At 48.0% G+C, this 19,525-nt stretch overlaps 1 protein-coding gene across 1 annotated transcript in view; it reads right to left on the bottom strand.

Moving 5' to 3' along the window:
• scfd2 (sec1 family domain containing 2) overlaps positions 1–19,525 on the bottom strand; it is a 191,636-nt gene that overhangs the window by 33,309 nt on the left and 138,802 nt on the right. Inside the window, exon 6 of the mRNA XM_079506818.1 lies at positions 12,690–12,835. Coding sequence (XP_079362944.1) covers positions 12,690–12,835 — 146 coding nt within the window. The remainder of the gene's footprint in view (positions 1–12,689; positions 12,836–19,525) is intronic.

The following is a 19,525-nucleotide window of genomic DNA, read 5'->3' as shown; positions in this document are numbered from 1 at the left end:
AAGACAGCCGCCCAGGCCTGCATATAGCCGTGTTAATTTAAATAACACAATATGCTGTAAAGCTTATCCTTGGTGGCCAAAAAGTCTTCCAGACAGGTTAAATGAGGACCTCTTGGATAACATATTAAATTAAACATTTTGGGCAATTTCAGGTCTGTATTTACATGATTTGTGTGTGTGTGTGTGTGTGTGTGTGTGTGTGTGTGTGGCTGCGTGCGTTTGGATTTCATGTCTCCGAATCCGAACAGCTAATATATGCGTATAATACTTGCAATTGCATTTTTGTCAAGTTAACTTTTGTTGGACAAAATATTTTTGCTGAGGGAGAGAGTCGCTCGGGTGGCGCAGTGGTAAAGTACCTTCTCACCACCACGGAGTCTCTTGTTTAAATCCACTGTGGCGCATCAAGCTTCCTCAAGAGTCTATACAAACACAACCGGCCCATGTTCAGGTTCAGGGTGGGGAAGCTGGGCCGGGAGAGTGAGAATTGTTAATGCATCATGATGCATGTACTCCTATACGGACTGGTACTCCTGGTACTGTACTGGTACTGGTACTGGTACTGTACTGTACTGGTACTGGTACTGTACTGGTACTGTACTGGTACTGTACTCCTACGGACTGGGGCAGCACCTGCAAGTAGGGAGTGTTGGGGCGGGGGGGAGAAGCACGGAGGCTCTACGTCTTCCCGGTTAAATATTTTAACATTGATGCCGTCTGCCGTTACCGTCACCGGTTCTGGCTGCCGGGCCGTCCTGTTCCGTTTACCGTCCTGCTCCCGTCCACTAAAATGAAGTCTGGTTGCCGTCTACCGCTTGCCTGATTCCATGTGAATGCAGGATAGGCCCCTGCCAGGCTTTCTAACACAGAGGAGATACCCCGTCATTTATCTCCTAAATTCTATTTTGTAAATGTTCTACTTGTAAACAAAACATCTGAGTCAGATTGTTTTTTTTAACATGCTGATGTACTTAGCTCAAAATAGTGACTCTTGACTCTGATGTGTGTTGGTGTACCTTTGTGTTATTATAATGCATAATGCTGTTGCTGTTAGGTCCACTTCAACGGCTGAAAGCATTAGTCAGAAGGGGGTGTGTGTGTGTTTGTGTTTGTTTGGTGTGTAGAGGGACCCCCACACGGTAACTCTGTCATTTCTCAACCGTTTCGGACGCAGGGCGGCTTGCCGGAATCGGGCCGGCACCCTGGGTGCGTTCCTGTGGGTCTGGAATCCCCCCCCCCCCCCCCCCCCCCGGAGAACCTCACACGGAGTTGCACCACTTACTTCACACGGGTGTGATTTTTTTTAAATTGATAGAGGGATAGATGAAAGTGGGCCGACAGGAAATGGGGGAGAGAGATGGGAGGGTGAAACGCAGTAAAGGCCGTCGGGATCGGGAGTCGAACCTGCGGCACACTGCCAGACTGGATTACCAGCCAAGGTGCCCAGTCAGTCAGCTAAGACAGCCGCCCGGGCCTGCATATAGCTGTGTTAATTTAAATAACACAATATGCTGTAAAGCTTATCCTTGGTGGCCAGAAAGTCTTCCAGACAGGTTAAATGAGGACATCTTGGATAACATATTAAATTAAACATTTTGGGCAATTTCAGGTCTGTATTTACATGATTTGTGTGTGTGTGTGTGTGTGTGTGTGTGTGTGTGTGTGTGTGTGTGTGTGTGTGTGTGTGTGTGTGTGTGTGTGTGTGTGTGTGTGTGTGTGTGTGTGTGGCTGCATGCGTGTGTTTGGATTTCATGTCTCCGAATCCGTACAGCTAATATATGCGTATAATACTTGCAATTGCATTTTTGTCAAGTTAACTTTTGTTGGACAAAATATTTTTGCTGAGGGAGAGAGTCGCTCAGGTGGCACAGTGGTACTGTACTGTACTGTACTGTACTGTACTGTACTGTACTGTACTGTACTGTACTGTACTGTACTGTACTGTACTGTACTGTACTGTCACCGGTTCTGGCTGCCGTGCCGTCCTGTTCCGTTTACCGTCCTGCTCCCGTCCACTGAAATGAAGTCTGGTTGCCGTCTACCGCTTGCCTGATTCCATGTGAATGCAGCATAAGCCCCTGCCAGGCTTTCTAACACAGAGGAGATACCCCATCATTCATCTCCTAAATTCTATTTTGTAAATGTTCTACTTGTAAACAAAACATCTGAGTCAGATTGTTTTTTTTGCTGATGTACTTAGCTCAAAATAGTGACTCTTGACTCTGATAGATGTGTGTTGGTGTACCTTTGTGTTATTATAATGCATAATGCTGTTGCTGTTAGGTCCACTTCAACGGCTGAAAGCATTAGTCAGAAGGGGGTGTGTTTGAAAACATCAGTCACTGTGACACGTCCTGACTCCCAAACACTCTCGCCTGCTTTCTCCATAATAGGAACCCACATTGGGTGACACCCCCCCCCCTCTCCCCCTCACACACACACACACACACACCACCAGCTTGTAGATCGCCTATTTTTGGGATGCAACACCTTCGTATGACAAAGCATAAACCAGTTGTCACAATCATACCCCTGTTGAGGCATTTCATGTCCTGAACCCAAAACCAAATGAATGGTTACACTTACAGAGACATCCACAGCTTCCAGTCAAATGGAACTGAATGTTTTGAACTCATTTATGCGTTATGCCTCAGCATAAAAGTGTTTTTTCTTTTTTTACCCATTTTTTCTCGTTATGCCAATAATTTCCTCCCCCCAAACATTGCTGTGAGTCCTACTGACTCACCTACCAGTGAGGAGCCCCCACCGGGAGGACGTCGAGCCTCCCTGCTTCTCCCCCCCGCCCCAACACTCACGCACGCACGCACGCACGCACGCACGCACGCACGCACGCACGCACGCACGCACACACACACCAACCTAATTCTAATGTTTTGAAATGAAGAGAAGAGAAGGCAGTTTTTTCTTTCTGTCCAGATACACAGCACACAGAGCACCATTTATAGTCCACAAGTTTCCTGCCGAAGAATTTGGGGACAGGAGTAGAGGTTGCTGTATCAACGAACAATGAAGGCCCAGATAAGGCTTGGCAGTGCAATGAATGCTCTGAATAGCTCAATCCTCCCAACATGCAAGGTGGACGTGGCTGAAATGAATCACATATTATCAGTTACAGTATCTATCGCTCGCACGCACACACACACACACACACACACACACACACACACACACACACACACACACGCGCACGCACACGCACACGCGCACGCACGCACACGCACACGCACACGCACACGCACACACACACACACGCGCACGCACACGCACGCACGCACGCACGCACACGCACACGCACACGCACACACACACACACACACACACAGAGCCTCAACTTCTTCAGTTGAACTACTGCACAAGCATCAGGGGAAATGGATTTTGGTCAACTAACGCTACCTAGAAAGCAGCTTTAGTTTAGTAACTAATTTAGTAACTGAATTGTAAAACATGAACAAATTGACAACCTAATGCAAAATGAATGCAACAAACAGCTTTGAAACGGAATCCCATAACAGCTTTATGCGGAATCGCACAACATGTATTACATTTCAAACAGTCGAAACTTGTGCCTAATGTGCCACTTTGCTCCAATACGTGGGACGTCAATGCCCCATACATGCCTTTATATGATTATGTCCTTGAACACTGTGACATGTGGGCAAAGACTGACACACACACACACACACACACACACACACACACACACACACACACACACACACACACACACACACACACACACACACACACACACACACACACACACACACACACACACACACACACACACACACACAGATCCAAAAGCCCATGCTTCCAGTGACTGATGGGGAGCCTGCCTTCGTGATTGCATAAGTCATCATCAATTATATAAAAGTAACATTGTAAGCATAACAACCGCACAGCATTGTTATGCTGTTCACTCCCAGCACAAACAGTGCTGGGAGTGAACAGACGCACGCACGCACGCACGCACGCACGCACGCACGCACGCACGCACGCACGCACGCAGATCCAAAAGCCCATGCTTCCAGTGACTGAGGGGGAGCCTGCCTTCGTGATTGCATAAGTCATCATCAATTATATAAAAGTAACACACACACACACACACACACACACACACACACACACACACACACACACACACACACACACACACACACACACACACACACACACACACACACACACACACACACACATGCAAACAACAAACATTGCCACATTTGAGAAGTTCCATGTTATACTCCACTGTAGAGTGGTTCTCTAGTCTGTTCATCTCGTCATGTTTCAGTTCTGACTACTCGTGCAGTGTGAACTAGATACCATAATTATTCTCAATGTCAACTCTGAAATCTCAATTCATATACCAATTGATCAACTCTAAAGCAAAGCTAGCGGAAAAAAAGTTGTGTGTTTTGTTTTGTTGCGGGTGCGGGATGCATTGCAGAGGCTCCAGTTTGGTGGCAAGCTAGCTTGCCAGATTCTGTGAGTGAAACAAGCGACCAGGTCTGTGAAAACAAGCCCAAAAGAAGCAACCAGTTTAAAGTAGAAATTACTCATTCTGCAGAATGTCCCATTCAAAGTTTTTAAATGTATTAAAAAAAAAACGTAATGGTCGAAATGTACATAGGGTTAATCTACAATATTTGCCTCTGAGATGTAGTGGAGTACAAGTGAAAGTATTGGAAATTGGAAATAGTCAAGTACAGTACAAATTCCTCAAAATTGTACTTATGTAAATGTACTTAATTACTTTCCACCACTGGCTCCAAGTTTCCAACCACAGACACATGGACAGCGACAGCAGGGGCAGCAGCAGGGGCAGCAGCAGGGGCAGGGGCAGCAGCAGGGGCAGCAGCAGGGGCAGCAGTGGGCGAACGGTTTGCGGAGCGGTCTTGTTATCGGAAGGTCGCCAGTTCGAATCCCCGGACCGGCACGTTAAAATTACCACCGCTGAAGTGCCCTTGAGCAAGGCATTGAACCCCTACCATGAAATGTTCTATGAGCAAGGTCTGGCTGTAAACAAGCATCTCGAGCTTAGTCCATTCACCTTGGGTAAACAAAGAACTTTACTTTGCTTTGCTTTGCTTTGACAGCGCTCTCTCCACTCATCATGTCACCATGACCTGGGAGTAGAATGGGATTTATTGCCAGGCCAGTTGAGCCCATCAATGTTATGAAGGAGTATTCTGAAGTGCTTATTTCATTCATTGCTCATTTTAATGAGGAGAATGTGCAAGCTATTCTTACCTTGTTACCTTTTTTATTTGTATTTCTTTTTTACTAAATGTGCACTGAATAATGTGAATATATGTTTGAATGCCACAACTACGAGACAACAAAATAATGAAATAGCTTCAATGCTATCTGCCCTATTCTAGGTTGAACATTTGGCAAAAAATAGCAGATCTCCAAGCTCTCCATGTGATGTGTTGTGAGCTTGTATGTATATAGATGTTCTATTTTCAGCTAAGATATTTGGTCTAGAGGAATTCTGTAGTGCACATCAGTCTGGTATGTACCACGGTGCCCCAGAGGCTCAGACTTCACGTATACTGTCTGCATGTTTCTTTTCTTTTCAAAATCTTTTTATTTCCGTTTTATAACAGTATGGGTGTCAAGTCACAGGTTCATAGAAAAAATAAAAATAAAATATCAGATTTTAGTATCAGTGACTGAGGTAAACAAACGTACTGTATGAATCAGAGATCGTGGGCAGACATAATGAAAAGACTGTTATTGTGCAAAACATGCCCCTTCAAGACAAAAGAAAAAAAAATTCTCCCAATTTAGTAAAGCCAATTCCCAATTCCCCAGCCTCTCTACAAGTACTCCATCTCTGCTAACCCCCACAATCAGTCATTGGGAGGGTGAAGAAAGCCTCGGGTCTCCTCCGATACCCGGGCCATCAAGCCAACATCTTCTTTACACCCGACAGTGAAAGGTCTCACTAGGGGGGCGTAACGCATGTGGAGGTACACGCTATCCCCCCCACCTACTCCCTCCCCTGAACAGGCATACTGTCTGCATGTTGATATACTCTGTTACAAGTAAAAGTCCTGTATTCAAAAGGTACTTGTGCAGAATGTCAAATTTCAAGTTAATACATTTATAAAAAATCTACAAGCTCACACATGTGAGTACAATATTTGCCTCTGAGATGTAGAAGCAAAAGTATGGCAATACTAAAAAAAAAACCCTCAAAATTGTACTCCAGTACAGTATTTGACTAAATGTACTTTACACCACTTGGCTGTTCTTTTTGTCTGACATAAAACCACTTCCGATCACTGAACAATGCCCCATCCTTCGTTCAATAGGAAGCATAGCATGCATCTGCTCTCAGCCTAGCTGTCTGTCCTTGTTATGTTGGGAGAAGGCTCCACCAGTCAGTGCTGTATCTGTCCTTGTTATGTTGGGAGAAGGCTCCATCAGTCAGTGCTGTATCTGTCCTTGTTATGTTGGGAGAAGGCTCCATCAGTCAGTGCTGTATCTGTCCTTGTTATGTTGGGCGAAGGCTCCACCAGTCAGTGCTGTATCTGTCCTTGTTATGTTGGGAGAAGGCTCCACCAGTCAGTGCTGTATCTGTCCTTGTTATGTTGGGAGAAGGCTCCACCAGTCAGTGCTGTATCTGTCCTTGTTATGTTGGGAGAAGGCTCCATCAGTCAGTGCTGTATCTGTCCTTGTTATGTTGGGAGAAGGCTCCATCAGTCAGTGCTGTATCTGTCCTTGTTATGTTGGGAGAAGGCTCCATCAGTCAGTGCTGGCATGTCTCATTGGCCGACGTGTTCCAGCAAACGCAACGGCACATTAATTCACAGCATGACATGTACTGGAGAAGCATGTGCGTGTGACTGGGTACATGTACTGATCTGATAGGCCTGAACGGTGGTGAGTTATACAAACAGACAAGCTGGCAGCGCTTGCTAACGTTGGCGCCGTAAAGGAGCACTATTAAAATTAATAATGTGATAAATGCAGCGTGGCTGCCTCTCCTCAGTCTAGTCACGGTTACACTGCATGGCAAGGTGCCAATGCTACAGTGACCCGGGTCAGCTGGATGACTTCCAGGGCCATTAAAGTGCCTGCTATTTGTTTTAGAAATAGTTTTACATCAGGCAACATCAGCTTTAAGATTTCCAAGACCCAGGCAATGCTTTCACATTGCAGTGATCCGTATCCGAGTACACTTCAATCGGTCGATTCACACTATACCACAACACACATCCACTACCACAACACACATCCACTACCACAACATCTGCCAAGTGGTCCCATAATGTGAATCTGCCCTAATCTTCTCCTGTGAATTTATGGACAGTACAAAGTTTAATCGTAAACAGATAATGACGCATGATGTGCTAAGAGGCACTTGCAAAGGAACAGGGCATTAGACAATTGGACACTCATGTATGCGACCACACACGCGCGCGCACACGCACACGCACACGCACACGCACACGCACACACACATCTGCTTGTCCTTCAAATACAAAGGCACACATCGCATATCTGTTTAGTATCCACGGTCATGTGAGAGTGGCTATGCATCACACCCACAGAGAAGGGAGGGATTTTTGTGTGGCATAATTATATTCAATTCAAAGGAGATTTATTGGCATGAGAAAACATATGTTTACATTGCCAAAGCAAGTGTCAAAATATAATAAAAACAGTTGAAAATGGGTAAAGTATATAGTGCACAGTTGGAGGGGACACACGGCCTGCTTTGGATCTGCATAACAAATGATGCATGTCTGGGTCAATGTTCCCTTTGCCTTGGCTGTGCTCCTGGGTACATCCAAATAAAGCACGACTAACTCATGCATAAAAATAATAAAAAAGTGGCCTTAAGCCAAAATGTCCCCACCATTCACTGTATTTCACAGGGCTGGCAAAGGATGACTTCATGGATTTATTTTTTATTTTTTCCCAATTCCCCAATTCCATTTTTATGACCATATATCTCACAGTTGTACCTCAGGGGTATAGTACAGTGCGACCCTTTGTCGGGGCGGCAGTGGCTCAGGGGTAGAGTGACCGGATGGCAACCACAAGGTTCCCAGTTCGAACCCGGGCTCCCCCAGAGTTAGTGTCGAAGTGTCCTTGAGCAAGACTCTGAACCCCTAATTTCTCCCGATGTGCAGGTTGGTGCCTTGCATGGTTTCTTCTGGCATCAGTGTGTGAATGTGTGTGTGAATGTAATGCACAATCTCTGTAAAGCGCCTTGGATAAAGGCACTATATACAGTAAATGCACCATTTAACATTTGTCTACCCTTTGTGCTATAATAGCAATGGAATACATAAAGGATTGGTGCTAGACCCATTGCTTTTTCGCGTCCTACTTTGACTGCTGAATTGTACAAGTTGATGGGGTCATGTGCACATGGCGTGATCACTGCCTGCCTGCTGTGAATCATTTTATTTTATTTTTATTTATTTTTATTTATTGACCGTCAAGCTAAGTTAGCTAACCAGCATACCAAACAACAGTTGCAACTTAGGTATGTTTCACTAAGACTGGAGCGTTTAAAGGGATAGTTCACCCCCAAAATGACTTTTCTTTCTCTATCAATTACTCACCCCATGGAGCCTTGAATTTATAAAGATCTTCTACAGCAGAAGTGGTGCTCAAAATGTTCAGGTCGAGACCCAAAAGGCTGATTTGGCCGGTCTACAAGTGCACATCATCTTAATTATTATTATTTTTTATTTATACTAATTATTATTTATTTGTATTATTATTTATTTATCTGCACTTTCTACACAAAGTATAAAATAAGAAAAAGAAAACGACTTTAAATACCAAAAGGACAAAGGCAGCCAGGAAGGACTGAACGGTTACATAAGAACAGACAAATACCTCATCACATATTGCACAGAAGGAAGGTTTAAGGTTCTCGATTTCTCAAAGCGTTAAGCCATTTACTGCGTCTGGAGAGGCTGAAAGCCATTGAAGACGTCAAAGCAACCACAATGGGAGCAGGGAGAGATGCCTGGTATTGCACAAGACCTCGACATTCATGGCGATGTTATTTTCTCGCACAACCCGGTCCTGCAGACGCCCGATCAGTTATCTTGTGTAATGCACCGAGAAATGTGGACAAAACACAGGACAAAACAGGACCAAGGCAAATCGGTAAATGGTCCATTTATATAGCGCTTATCCAAAGCGCTTTACATAGATTTCTACACATTACACATTCATACACCGATGGTAGAGGAAACCATGCAAGGCACCAAACTGCACATCGGGAGCAATTAGGGGTTCAGAGTCTTGCTCATGGACACTTCGACAATAACTGTGGGGGAGCCCGGGTTCAAACTGGGAATGGTTGCCATCTGGCCGTTCTACCGGCCACTCTACACTCTACCGGCCACTCTACCGGCCACTCTACCGGCCACTCTACCGGCCACTCTACACTCTACCGGCCGTTCTACCGGCCACTCTACACTCTACCGGCCACTCTACACTCTACCGGCCACTCTACACTCTACCGGCCACTCTACACTCTACCGGCCACTCTACCGGCCACTCTACACTCTACCGGCCGTTCTACCGGCACTCTACACTCTACCGGCCACTCTACACTCTACCGGCCACTCTACCGGCCACTCTACACTCTACCGGCCGTTCTACCGGCCACTCTACACTCTACCGGCCACTCTACACTCTACCGGCCACTCTACCGGCCACTCTACACTCTACCGGCCACTCTACCGGCCACTCTACCGGCCGCTCTACCGGCCACTCTACACTCTACCGGCCACTCTACACTCTACCGGCCACTCTACCGGCCACTCTACACTCTACCGGCCACTCTACACTCTACCGGCCACTCTACACTCTACCGGCCACTCTACCGGCCACTCTACACTCTACCGGCCACTCTACCGGCCACTCTACCGGCCACTCTACCGGCCACTCTACCGGCCACTCTACACTCTACCGGCCACTCTACACTCTACCGGCCACTCTACACTCTACCGGCCACTCTACCGGCCACTCTACACTCTACCGGCCACTCTACACTCTACCGGCCACTCTACACTCTACCGGCCACTCTACACTCTACCGGCCACTCTACACTCTACCGGCCACTCTACCGGCCACTCTACACTCTACCGGCCACTCTACCGGCCACTCTACACTCTACCGGCCACTCTACCGGCCACTCTACACTCTACCGACCACTCTACCGACCACTCTACCGACCACTCTACCGGCCACTCTACCGGCCACTCTACCGGCCACTCTACACTCTACCGACCACTCTACCGACCACTCTACCGACCACTCTACCGGCCACTCTACCGGCCACTCTACCGGCCACTCTACACTCTACCGACCACTCTACCGACCACTCTACCGGCCACTCTACCGGCCACTCTACCGACCACTCTACCGGCCACTCTACCGGCCACTCTACCGGCCACTCTACACTCTACCGGCCACTCTACCGGCCACTCTACCGGCCACTCTACCGGCCACTCTACCGGCCACTCTACCGACCACTCTACCGGCCACTCTACCGGCCACTCTACCGGCCACTCTACACTCTACCGACCACTCTACCGACCACTCTACCGACCACTCTACCGGCCACTCTACCGGCCACTCTACCGACCACTCTACCGGCCACTCTACCGGCCACTCTACCGGCCGCTCTACCGGCCACTCTACACTCTACCGACCACTCTACCGACCACTCTACCGGCCACTCTACCGGCCACTCTACACTCTACCGGCCACTCTACACTCTACCGGCCACTCTACCGGCCACTCTACACTCTACCGGCCACTCTACACTCTACCGGCCACTCTACCGGCCACTCTACACTCTACCGGCCACTCTACACTCTACCGGCCACTCTACCGGCTACTCTTAACCCTTCTATTATAGCGCCACCAGGAGGCCGCTTTGTGCAAAACAAATGTTTTGACAGTACACCTACAGATTTTGTCCAAACATTACGCAAATTGGTACACAGTCTCTCTAGAGCCATTCAACGAAACGGGTCTTTCAGATTTTTCAGACTCCATCCTGATTGGCTAAGATTGGCTTCCAAAGTTCGCAGGAGTGCTCCGTTTCAAACAAAATGCTGCAAATTTTTCACATCTGCTCTTTATAGCGCCACCAGGAGGCCGACATATGTAAAACACATTTTCTAATATTACTCCTTCAGATTTTATCAAAATTTCACGCAAATCGGTACACATGCTCTCCATAGTCATGTGATCATGTGATTTGTTTGATTTCTCATAATTATCCATCCTGATTGCCTACGATTGGCTTCTAAAGTTTTCAGGAGTAGCCCGTTTTGTACCCGTTTTGTACAAATTGCCACAACTCCACAACGCAGTGTCCGATTGCGGTGAAACTGTGCATGCCTATTCCCACTACTAGGCTGAGGAAGAAATGCCACTTGACAGTTTTCAAATCAGCCTCATGGTGCGCTACAACAGGCCAAGTCGCGTCACACACACACACACACACACACACACACACACACACACACACACACACACACACACACACACACACACACACACACACACACACACACACACACACACACGTTTATATTACTCCTAAACATTTTGCCAAACATCACACACAATCCTATCCTCCTGGTGGAGACCTGTGCCCAGAAGGGCACTTTTTCTATTTCTAGTTTATATTTTATTTGATTCATTTATTTGATTAATTAGCAGGCATTTGCTCCCAAGGCATCGCATCGTGAGGTAATGTCAGCGAAATACAAGAAAATGATCAGCTATCTGTACATATAACTTATGTATGTGGTTAAATATGCGCATATATGCCGGAGCCACATGACATGAGATAATGAAACAAAACACACGCACGCACACTAACAAATAACGAATAACATGTCAGAGTTTCTGTGAGTCAGGAATTCCCTTGACACAGTCTTTTGCCATTTGCATCATGTTTTCTATAGAACAAACAGTGATGGGTGTTCACATTGTGGCCTTTTTCAGACTATCCTCATAATGAGGACACTTGCAGTAGCACTTGCCCTATAGCCTCGATGATCTTGCAGGCATATACAAAGGCTAAATTATGTAATTTAGATGGCATATTATGTAGCACTCTATAGTTTATACTCATAGTTTCATTGTACAGATTGATGTATTACCATGTAATATTCTTGCTTACTGTAAGTCGCTCTGAAGAGCGTCTGCTAAATGCCTAAATTGTAAATTGTAAGACAAGGTACAGTAACTGCGTGGCTCCCATGAGTCAGTTCCATCAGTCTTGCCCCCAATGTTGTTAGACAATGGGCCCCGTTTAGGCAAAACACATGATGTGAGCGCGAAAAACAGCACACACCGTTAATGGGTGGCATTAAGGCTTTGAATCAGTCATCATGGGTGTGTTTTGGGAGTTACATTAATTCAACCAGTCGGGTGTGTGTCGGGTCCTATCACCTTCATTGTAGCGCAAATGGTATTTAAACAACGGATTTAGAGGAGATGCAAACTGCTGAGGTGAACTGCATTCCACCATCAATGGGAATTCATAATGTGATATCGGGGGAAACAAAAGATCTCTGCTCACCAAAACATCACCTGGACACTAGTGTGTGTGTGTGTGTGTGTGTGTGTGTGTGTGTGTGTGTGTGTGTGTGTGAGTGAGAGACCTGGTGAACTCCATCGCTGGCAGTGTAGACAGACTGTAGTTTTTTTAGGTGGTCTCTGGTGTGGCTCAGACCTCGTAGCATCTCAAACACCCTCTCTATTGTAGAGTGGACCCCCTCCATGGTCAGCTCCTCTGGACTCACACAACCTGCACGCACGCACGCGCGCGCACACACACACACACACACACACACACTGAATAAGCATCTGTCCGATTGTCATAAAACAGATTACATATCTATATATAACATATATCTCACAATGTGATGCATTGTGAGCTTGAAGATGGTCTACTCTTGAATACATGAAAGTATAAAATAGGGTGTAGAGGGCTGAGGGACATGGTGAGGGGAATGCTGATAGCAGCCTTCTACATTCCCTCTCATTGGCTCCAACCGCTGACAATCTAAGGCACTGCCAAGAAGCTGCACACACCGCGGCCTCTGCACTTTTTAGCATCAAGGCAGGAGTGTTTGAGGACTGTAGTTTGTGTCGACCTTAGACAGAGCAAGAGTGTTTGAGGACTGTAGTTTGTGTAGACCTTAGACAGAGCAGGAGTGTTTGAGGACTGTAGTTTGTGTAGACCTTAGACAGAGCAGGAGTGTTTGAGGACTGTAGTTTGTGTACCTTAGACAGAGCAGGAGTGTTTGAGGACTGTAGTTTGTGTAGACCTTAGACAGAGCAGGAGTGTTTGAGGACTGTAGTTTGTGTCGACCTTAGACAGAGCAGGAGTGTTTGAGTACTGTAGTTTGTGTCGACCTTAGACAGAGCAGGAGTGTTTGAGTACTGTAGTTTGTGTAGACCTTAGACAGAGCAGGAGTGTTTGTGGACTGTAGTTTGTGTAGACCTTAGACAGAGCAGGAGTGCTCTATATATACTGTGAGGACCTTTAGGTGTTTTTTGTTCTGATAAATGCCCTGGCCACTTAGTTGCCAGAATAGGGAATTCAACAACCTGTCTTTATGATTGTCACTACAGCCACAATGCTGCCTCTCTCTCATACTGCCCGAGCCTGTTACAAGGGCGTAGGCTAAAGAAAGTGCAACACTCTCAATGTTCTGTTCTCTTCCTGTAACTGCAATGTTGACATTTGCACACAAAAGAATTATGCCACCCACTCTTTTCCACCTGTAATCATAAACAATAAAGAAGGCTACATAGCAATCTTGAGCAAGGACAATGGTTGAACTTGACACATGCACTGAAATATTCACGTTCGCACAAAAATGGGCAGAGATGAAACATGTGTTCTTGTTTGGCAGGTAATTATCTTGGCTGGGTGTATATTCAAGCCAGTGATGATGTTCTGGGGCTTTCCAGCAGAGAAAACTGCTGTCTAATCAAAATGCTTTACAGAAGTGCCTAGGGTAGCAAAGATCTGCCTGTAGGAAAGAGTGGGGGAAAGAAATGACGGAGAGAAACAGTGAGGGTAGAAGAGAGCGAGAAAGAGCTGCAGAGAGACAGAGGGGGGGCTAGAGGGGTTGAGTGAGATAAAGGGAGAAATAGTGTGAGAAAGAGAAAGTGATGAGGGAAAAGGAGTCAGAGAAACCAAGCATGAGGGAGTGTGACAGAGTGAAACAGATGGAAATGGAGAGAGAGCCGTCCTATTATATGAATCATATGGCAATGCTGCATTTAGGCCTGCGCACGCACGCACGCACGCGCACACGCACGCGCACACGCAGACACAGACACAGACAGACAGACAGACAGACAGACACACAGACACACACAGACACACACACACACACACACACACACACACACACACACACACACACACACACACACCAGATATAGAGAGAGTGAATGAAGGAGATAATAGGGAGGGAGGCAGAGAGTATAGGGCTGGTTGGAGGCTGGTACCTGTACCAGCAGTTTCATGTGGAATGTGGTTGTTACAGACTAACGAGCAGGTCAGTGTATTAAAGCCCATGGGAGGAGGCTGCATCAGCACAGCAGAGCTGCACCTGGGAATGCTATAACAACACGCACTACAACACTCCCCCCACTGTGTGCCACATCACCGCTGCCAAACAGCACTCTGGCAACCTGCCGTGCCTATTTTGGGCAGGTCAGTAAAGGTGAATTTTATTCCTTTGATCAAACTAAAAATGTTATACTTTTTTTTTTTTTTTTTTTTTATAAAAAAAACTAGATTTTCATCATTCGTGAAAAAGCAACGCTGTGGGTTGCGAGCTTGTAGATTGGATTTTCGGGGGAGCATGACGGAGTAGGCATTACATAACAGCCGCGGGGAGCTAGTGGACAGATGCAAGTTTTAAAGGACATCGCAATCAGCTCTCAATCAGCAGCTGAGGGGGAGTGGAAGAGACCATTTCCTCCTCTCAGCCCCCGAGGCCGTTGGTCCTGATAAGCCAGCTAATTGTACTGCTAACAGATGCTGTCTGTCACCTAATAGTCACTTCTGTGTTGACCATATGGTCCTCAGATAGAAGCATGAGTCAGGCACACCTTTCGTGGCCTGTGTGAAAAATGCAACCAGGTTTGTTAGCCTCTCTCAGAATATCTTTGGTTTCCACAGCAAACCATAAATGGCTAAATTAAGGCTCTCATATTTCAAACTTATGTAAGATGCAGTATGACACCCCCCCTCCCCGATTCCTCCAGTACTAGCCGCTTTGAGGGTGAATGCAAAGACAGATGTCTTTGCATTCTGTATGTGTCTGTGTCTGGGTCTGTGTGTGTGTGTGTGTGTGTGTGTGTGTGTGTGTGTGTCTATGCCAGCATTGTGTGTTCCCGGCTCTGGCTGTGCGCACACGCTAAAAACACTCACATTAAGGGAGAAATGTCTGCCATGGAAATCTCTCTTCCTCATGCACAATTGAGTGCTGGGAGTTTAGAAACCATTTGAACTGCTTTCAACCTGGTGTCACTATTTTGAGCATGTCAGTATTGCCAAAAATGTTTCTAAATAGTGAAAATAGCTGCTCTACAAAATGTATTTGTGAACTCGTAGATCGTCGTCATATAGGGATAGGGGTGTAACGATATAGTAACTGCATCGGTAAATCTATTTTAATTTCAACAATTGAAGTATATTTATATATAAACAGCAACATATCAATCGTATCATTTGACTTTGTGAGTATAGGACTTAAGTGGGTAACTCCAGTGCCATCTGTGGAGCTGCACATCTAACTTCATCACACACCGTAGCACCATCAAGCACCTCATAGTGTGCTATTATCAATGCACACACTGTCATTTTCTTTCGTACTATTGCCGATTATTCTTCATATTCTTTCTGCTGCTACAATGTCGAGGATCCAAAATCAGAGAAGAATTTTACTCTCACTATGTCCTCATACATAGAGGGTATGCACGTGACATCATCATCATACCCATCAAACTACTTTATTGCCTTGACAGCCCATACATCCATACAGAAAAGTCTTATCTGATTGCATTAAACGATGTTAAGTGACGTTAAACTCACTTTGCCACTCGATTTGTGCATCACTTTATGCATGCGCATATACCCCTCTATACTGAATCTGGACTCATATTCTTCCCCCTCTGCTGTTATTGGCTGCTCGGCGTTGGCACACGGAACACTGTCTGTCTGTCAAGTCCACGCAATGCGAGATAACGGGCGCACAAAGCAGCAGCTTGACTCTGTCAGGTGCTAATCTGGGTTATAAATCTGTGTTTCCTACAGAAGAGCGTATCAAATGTGCGCCCGCCGTGCTGTTTGGAATGGCATCCTTCAGGAATGCACAGCGCTTGTGGTTTGCTCTCCTGTGTCTTGTAGGTGGAGGAGGACGACGATGACTCGCAGGACAACACCACCAGCAGGGCTGTGTGACGGAGCGGAGCGTGACGCCTGGCCCGGATGTGGGCCTTATCTCCACACGCACGCACGTATGCACGCATGCACGCATGGTGTAGGCGCACACACACACGCACGCACGCAGGCATGTGCACGCACGCACATACACGCACACGCACACACGCACACGCACACGCAGACGCACACACACCGAGCTCTATGGAGGGTCTGCAGAGGAGAAAGGCATCTCGCAAAACAAACTATAGTGTTTGTCTGTGTGTGTGTGTGTGTGTGTGTGTGTGTGGGGGGGGTGGGGGGTTGCTGCTGTCATAGAAACCACTTCCCGGAGCTATGCTAGCTAGCGGGAATGAATGTGTGTGTGTGTGTGTGTGTGTGTGTATGTGCGCGTGTGTGGGTGGGGGGGGGGGGGGGGGGGGGGGCTGCTGTCATAGAAACCACTTCCCGGAGCTATGCTAGCTAGCGGGAATGAATGTGTGTGTGTGTGTGTGTGTGTGTGTGTGTGTGTGTGTGTGTGTGTGTACCAGGTATAGATATACTTGAGAGCCAGATAGTATTATTATATCTATATACAGTATTGTAAAAAGTAGACCCACAAGACAAAAGATGTGTTTTATGGTCAATGACATGATTTTTTTGGGGGGTTTGGGCCAGGGCTAAGTGTGTGTGTGTGTGTGTGTGTGTGTGTGTGTGTGTGTGTGTGTGTGTGTGAGTGTGTGTGTGTGTGTGTGTGTGTGTGTCTCCAATTGCAGCGTGAGAGAGCAAGTTGACTTGCTGCCAAATAATACAGTGCGAGGCTGGGGTCTATGATCTGGGGGTCTGGAGCAGGCTGCAGGCTGGCTTTAGGCCCTGCTGAGAATGATTGATTGTGATTGTGTGATTGTGTGCCTGTGCCTGTGCCTGTGTGTGTGTGTGTGTGTGTGTGTGTGTGTGTGTGTGTGTGTGTGTGTGTGTGTGTGTGTGTGTGTGTGTGTGTGTGTGTGTGTGTGTGGAACACAGCTACACACCACTGTCAAGTATGAGATTCATGTCACCTTTTTAAATGACATTAAAAAGACATTTTACAATTACCAGAGCAATATCCACAAATTACATCAACACACAGAGGACTCAAGATTCAAGACAGTAGCCTACAGTAGCAGCCAGGGGTTCAAAATGCCAAGGAACCCAAAATAGCTACAGGCTCTGGTTGCAACTCCCTTATTGAAAAATCACACCCGTGTGAACTGAGTGGTGCAAGGTCTTATATAGTCTGATCATCTATGTCAGTGACGTCACATACTAATTACTAACCATAGCAACCATGCTGTTTTTTTTGGTACGAACAAACACAGGTACACGGGTACACGGGTATAAAGCCAGTTGTTGGAGTGGTTTGCACCAATCAAAAATGGGTTAACAAAAAAGAAAGAAAAAAGTATATATTTTTTTACAATAATGACATGCCCAAAAGAAGGGAAGCCAGGCACAATATACTTATGAAATTAATTTAGAATTAGATAAATGTTGATGAATCCCCACCACTCCAAACACTGTGCAAAGCTGTACAAGAGACAGTATACAGTGAGTGAATCATCACATCATCATCACACTACTCTACAAGTGCACATGCGTTTACAGGAAGCGTTTACTGCTAAACACATCTCTGCAAATCTTAATGGGAAAATCAATGTCATGTTTCTCCTACAAAAGGTACATTAATAAAATGGCCACTGGCTTGATTTCCCAAGGCGACTCTCTGTTTCAGCCAACAGCTCCTTTATCCAATTACAGAGGAAGAGAAAAAGACAGGGAGAGCGAGAGAGCAAAAGGCCCTTGAGACACGGTAACGGTAACGGTGGCTTGTGTGACGTAGGCGAGAATGAAAGGAAGTAGTTGATTGAGAGGCGTGTGGAGCGCTGTCTAATGAGTTGTAATGGAGCAGAAGGTTCTGGAACAGACCACTTGGGCAGTCAGGGTGTAGAGGCAGGGGTGGAGCGGTGGAGGGGCAGGGGTGGAGGGGCAGGGGTGGAGCGGTGGAGGGGCAGGGGTGGAGCAGTGGAGGGGCAGGGGTGGAGCGGTGGAGGGGCAGGGGTGGAGGGGCAGGGGTGGAGCGGTGGAGGGGCAGGGGTGGAGGGGCAGGGGTGGAGGGGCAGGGGTGGAGGGGCAGGGGTGGAGCGGTGGAGGGGCAGGGGTGGAGGGGCAGGGGTGGAGGGGCAGGGGTGGAGGGGCAGGGGTGGAGCGGTGGAGGGGCAGGGGTGGAGGGGCAGGGGTGGAGGGGCAGGGGTGGAGGGGCAGGGGTGGAGCGGTGGAGGGGCAGGGGTGGAGGGGCAGGGGTGGAGGGGCAGGGGTGGAGGGGCAGGGGTGGAGCGGTGGAGGGGCAGCGGTGGAGGGGCAGGGGTGGAGCGGTGGAGGGGCAGGGGTGGAGCAGTGGAGGGGCAGGGGTGGAGGGGCAGGGGTGGAGCAGTGGAGGGGCAGGGGTGGAGGGGCAGGGGTGGAGCAGTGGAGGGGCAGGGGTGGAGGGGTGGAGCGGTGGAGGGGCAGGGGTGGAGCAGTGGAGGGGCAGGGGTGGAGCAGTGGAGGGGTGGAGCGGTGGAGGGGCAGGGGTGGAGCAGTGGAGGGGCAGGGGTGGAGCAGTGGTGGAGGGGCAGGGGTGGAGCAGTGGAGGGGCAGGGGTGGAGCAGTGGTGGAGGGGCAGGGGTGGAGCAGTGGAGGGGCAGGGGTGGAGCGGTGGAGGGGCAGGGGTGGAGCAGTGGAGGGGCAGGGGTGGAGCGGTGGAGGGGCAGGGGTGGAGCAGTGGAGGGGCAGGGGTGGAGCGGTGGAGGGGCAGGGGTGGAGCAGTGGAGGGGCAGGGGTGGAGCGGTGGAGGGGCAGGGGTGGAGCAGTGGAGGGGCAGGGGTGGAGCAGTGGAGGGGCAGGGGTGGAGCGGTGGAGGGGCAGGGGTGGAGCGGTGGAGGGGCAGGGGTGGAGGGGCAGGGGTGGAGGGGCAGGGGTGGAGCGGTGGAGGGGCAGGGGTGGAGGGGCAGGGGTGGAGCGGTGGAGGGGCAG

The sequence above is a fragment of the Electrona antarctica genome (genome assembly GCF_951216825.1).
Source record: "Electrona antarctica genome assembly, chromosome: 7".
NCBI lineage: Eukaryota > Metazoa > Chordata > Actinopteri > Myctophiformes > Myctophidae > Electrona > Electrona antarctica.
This window is presented reverse-complemented; position numbering and strand designations above follow the sequence as displayed.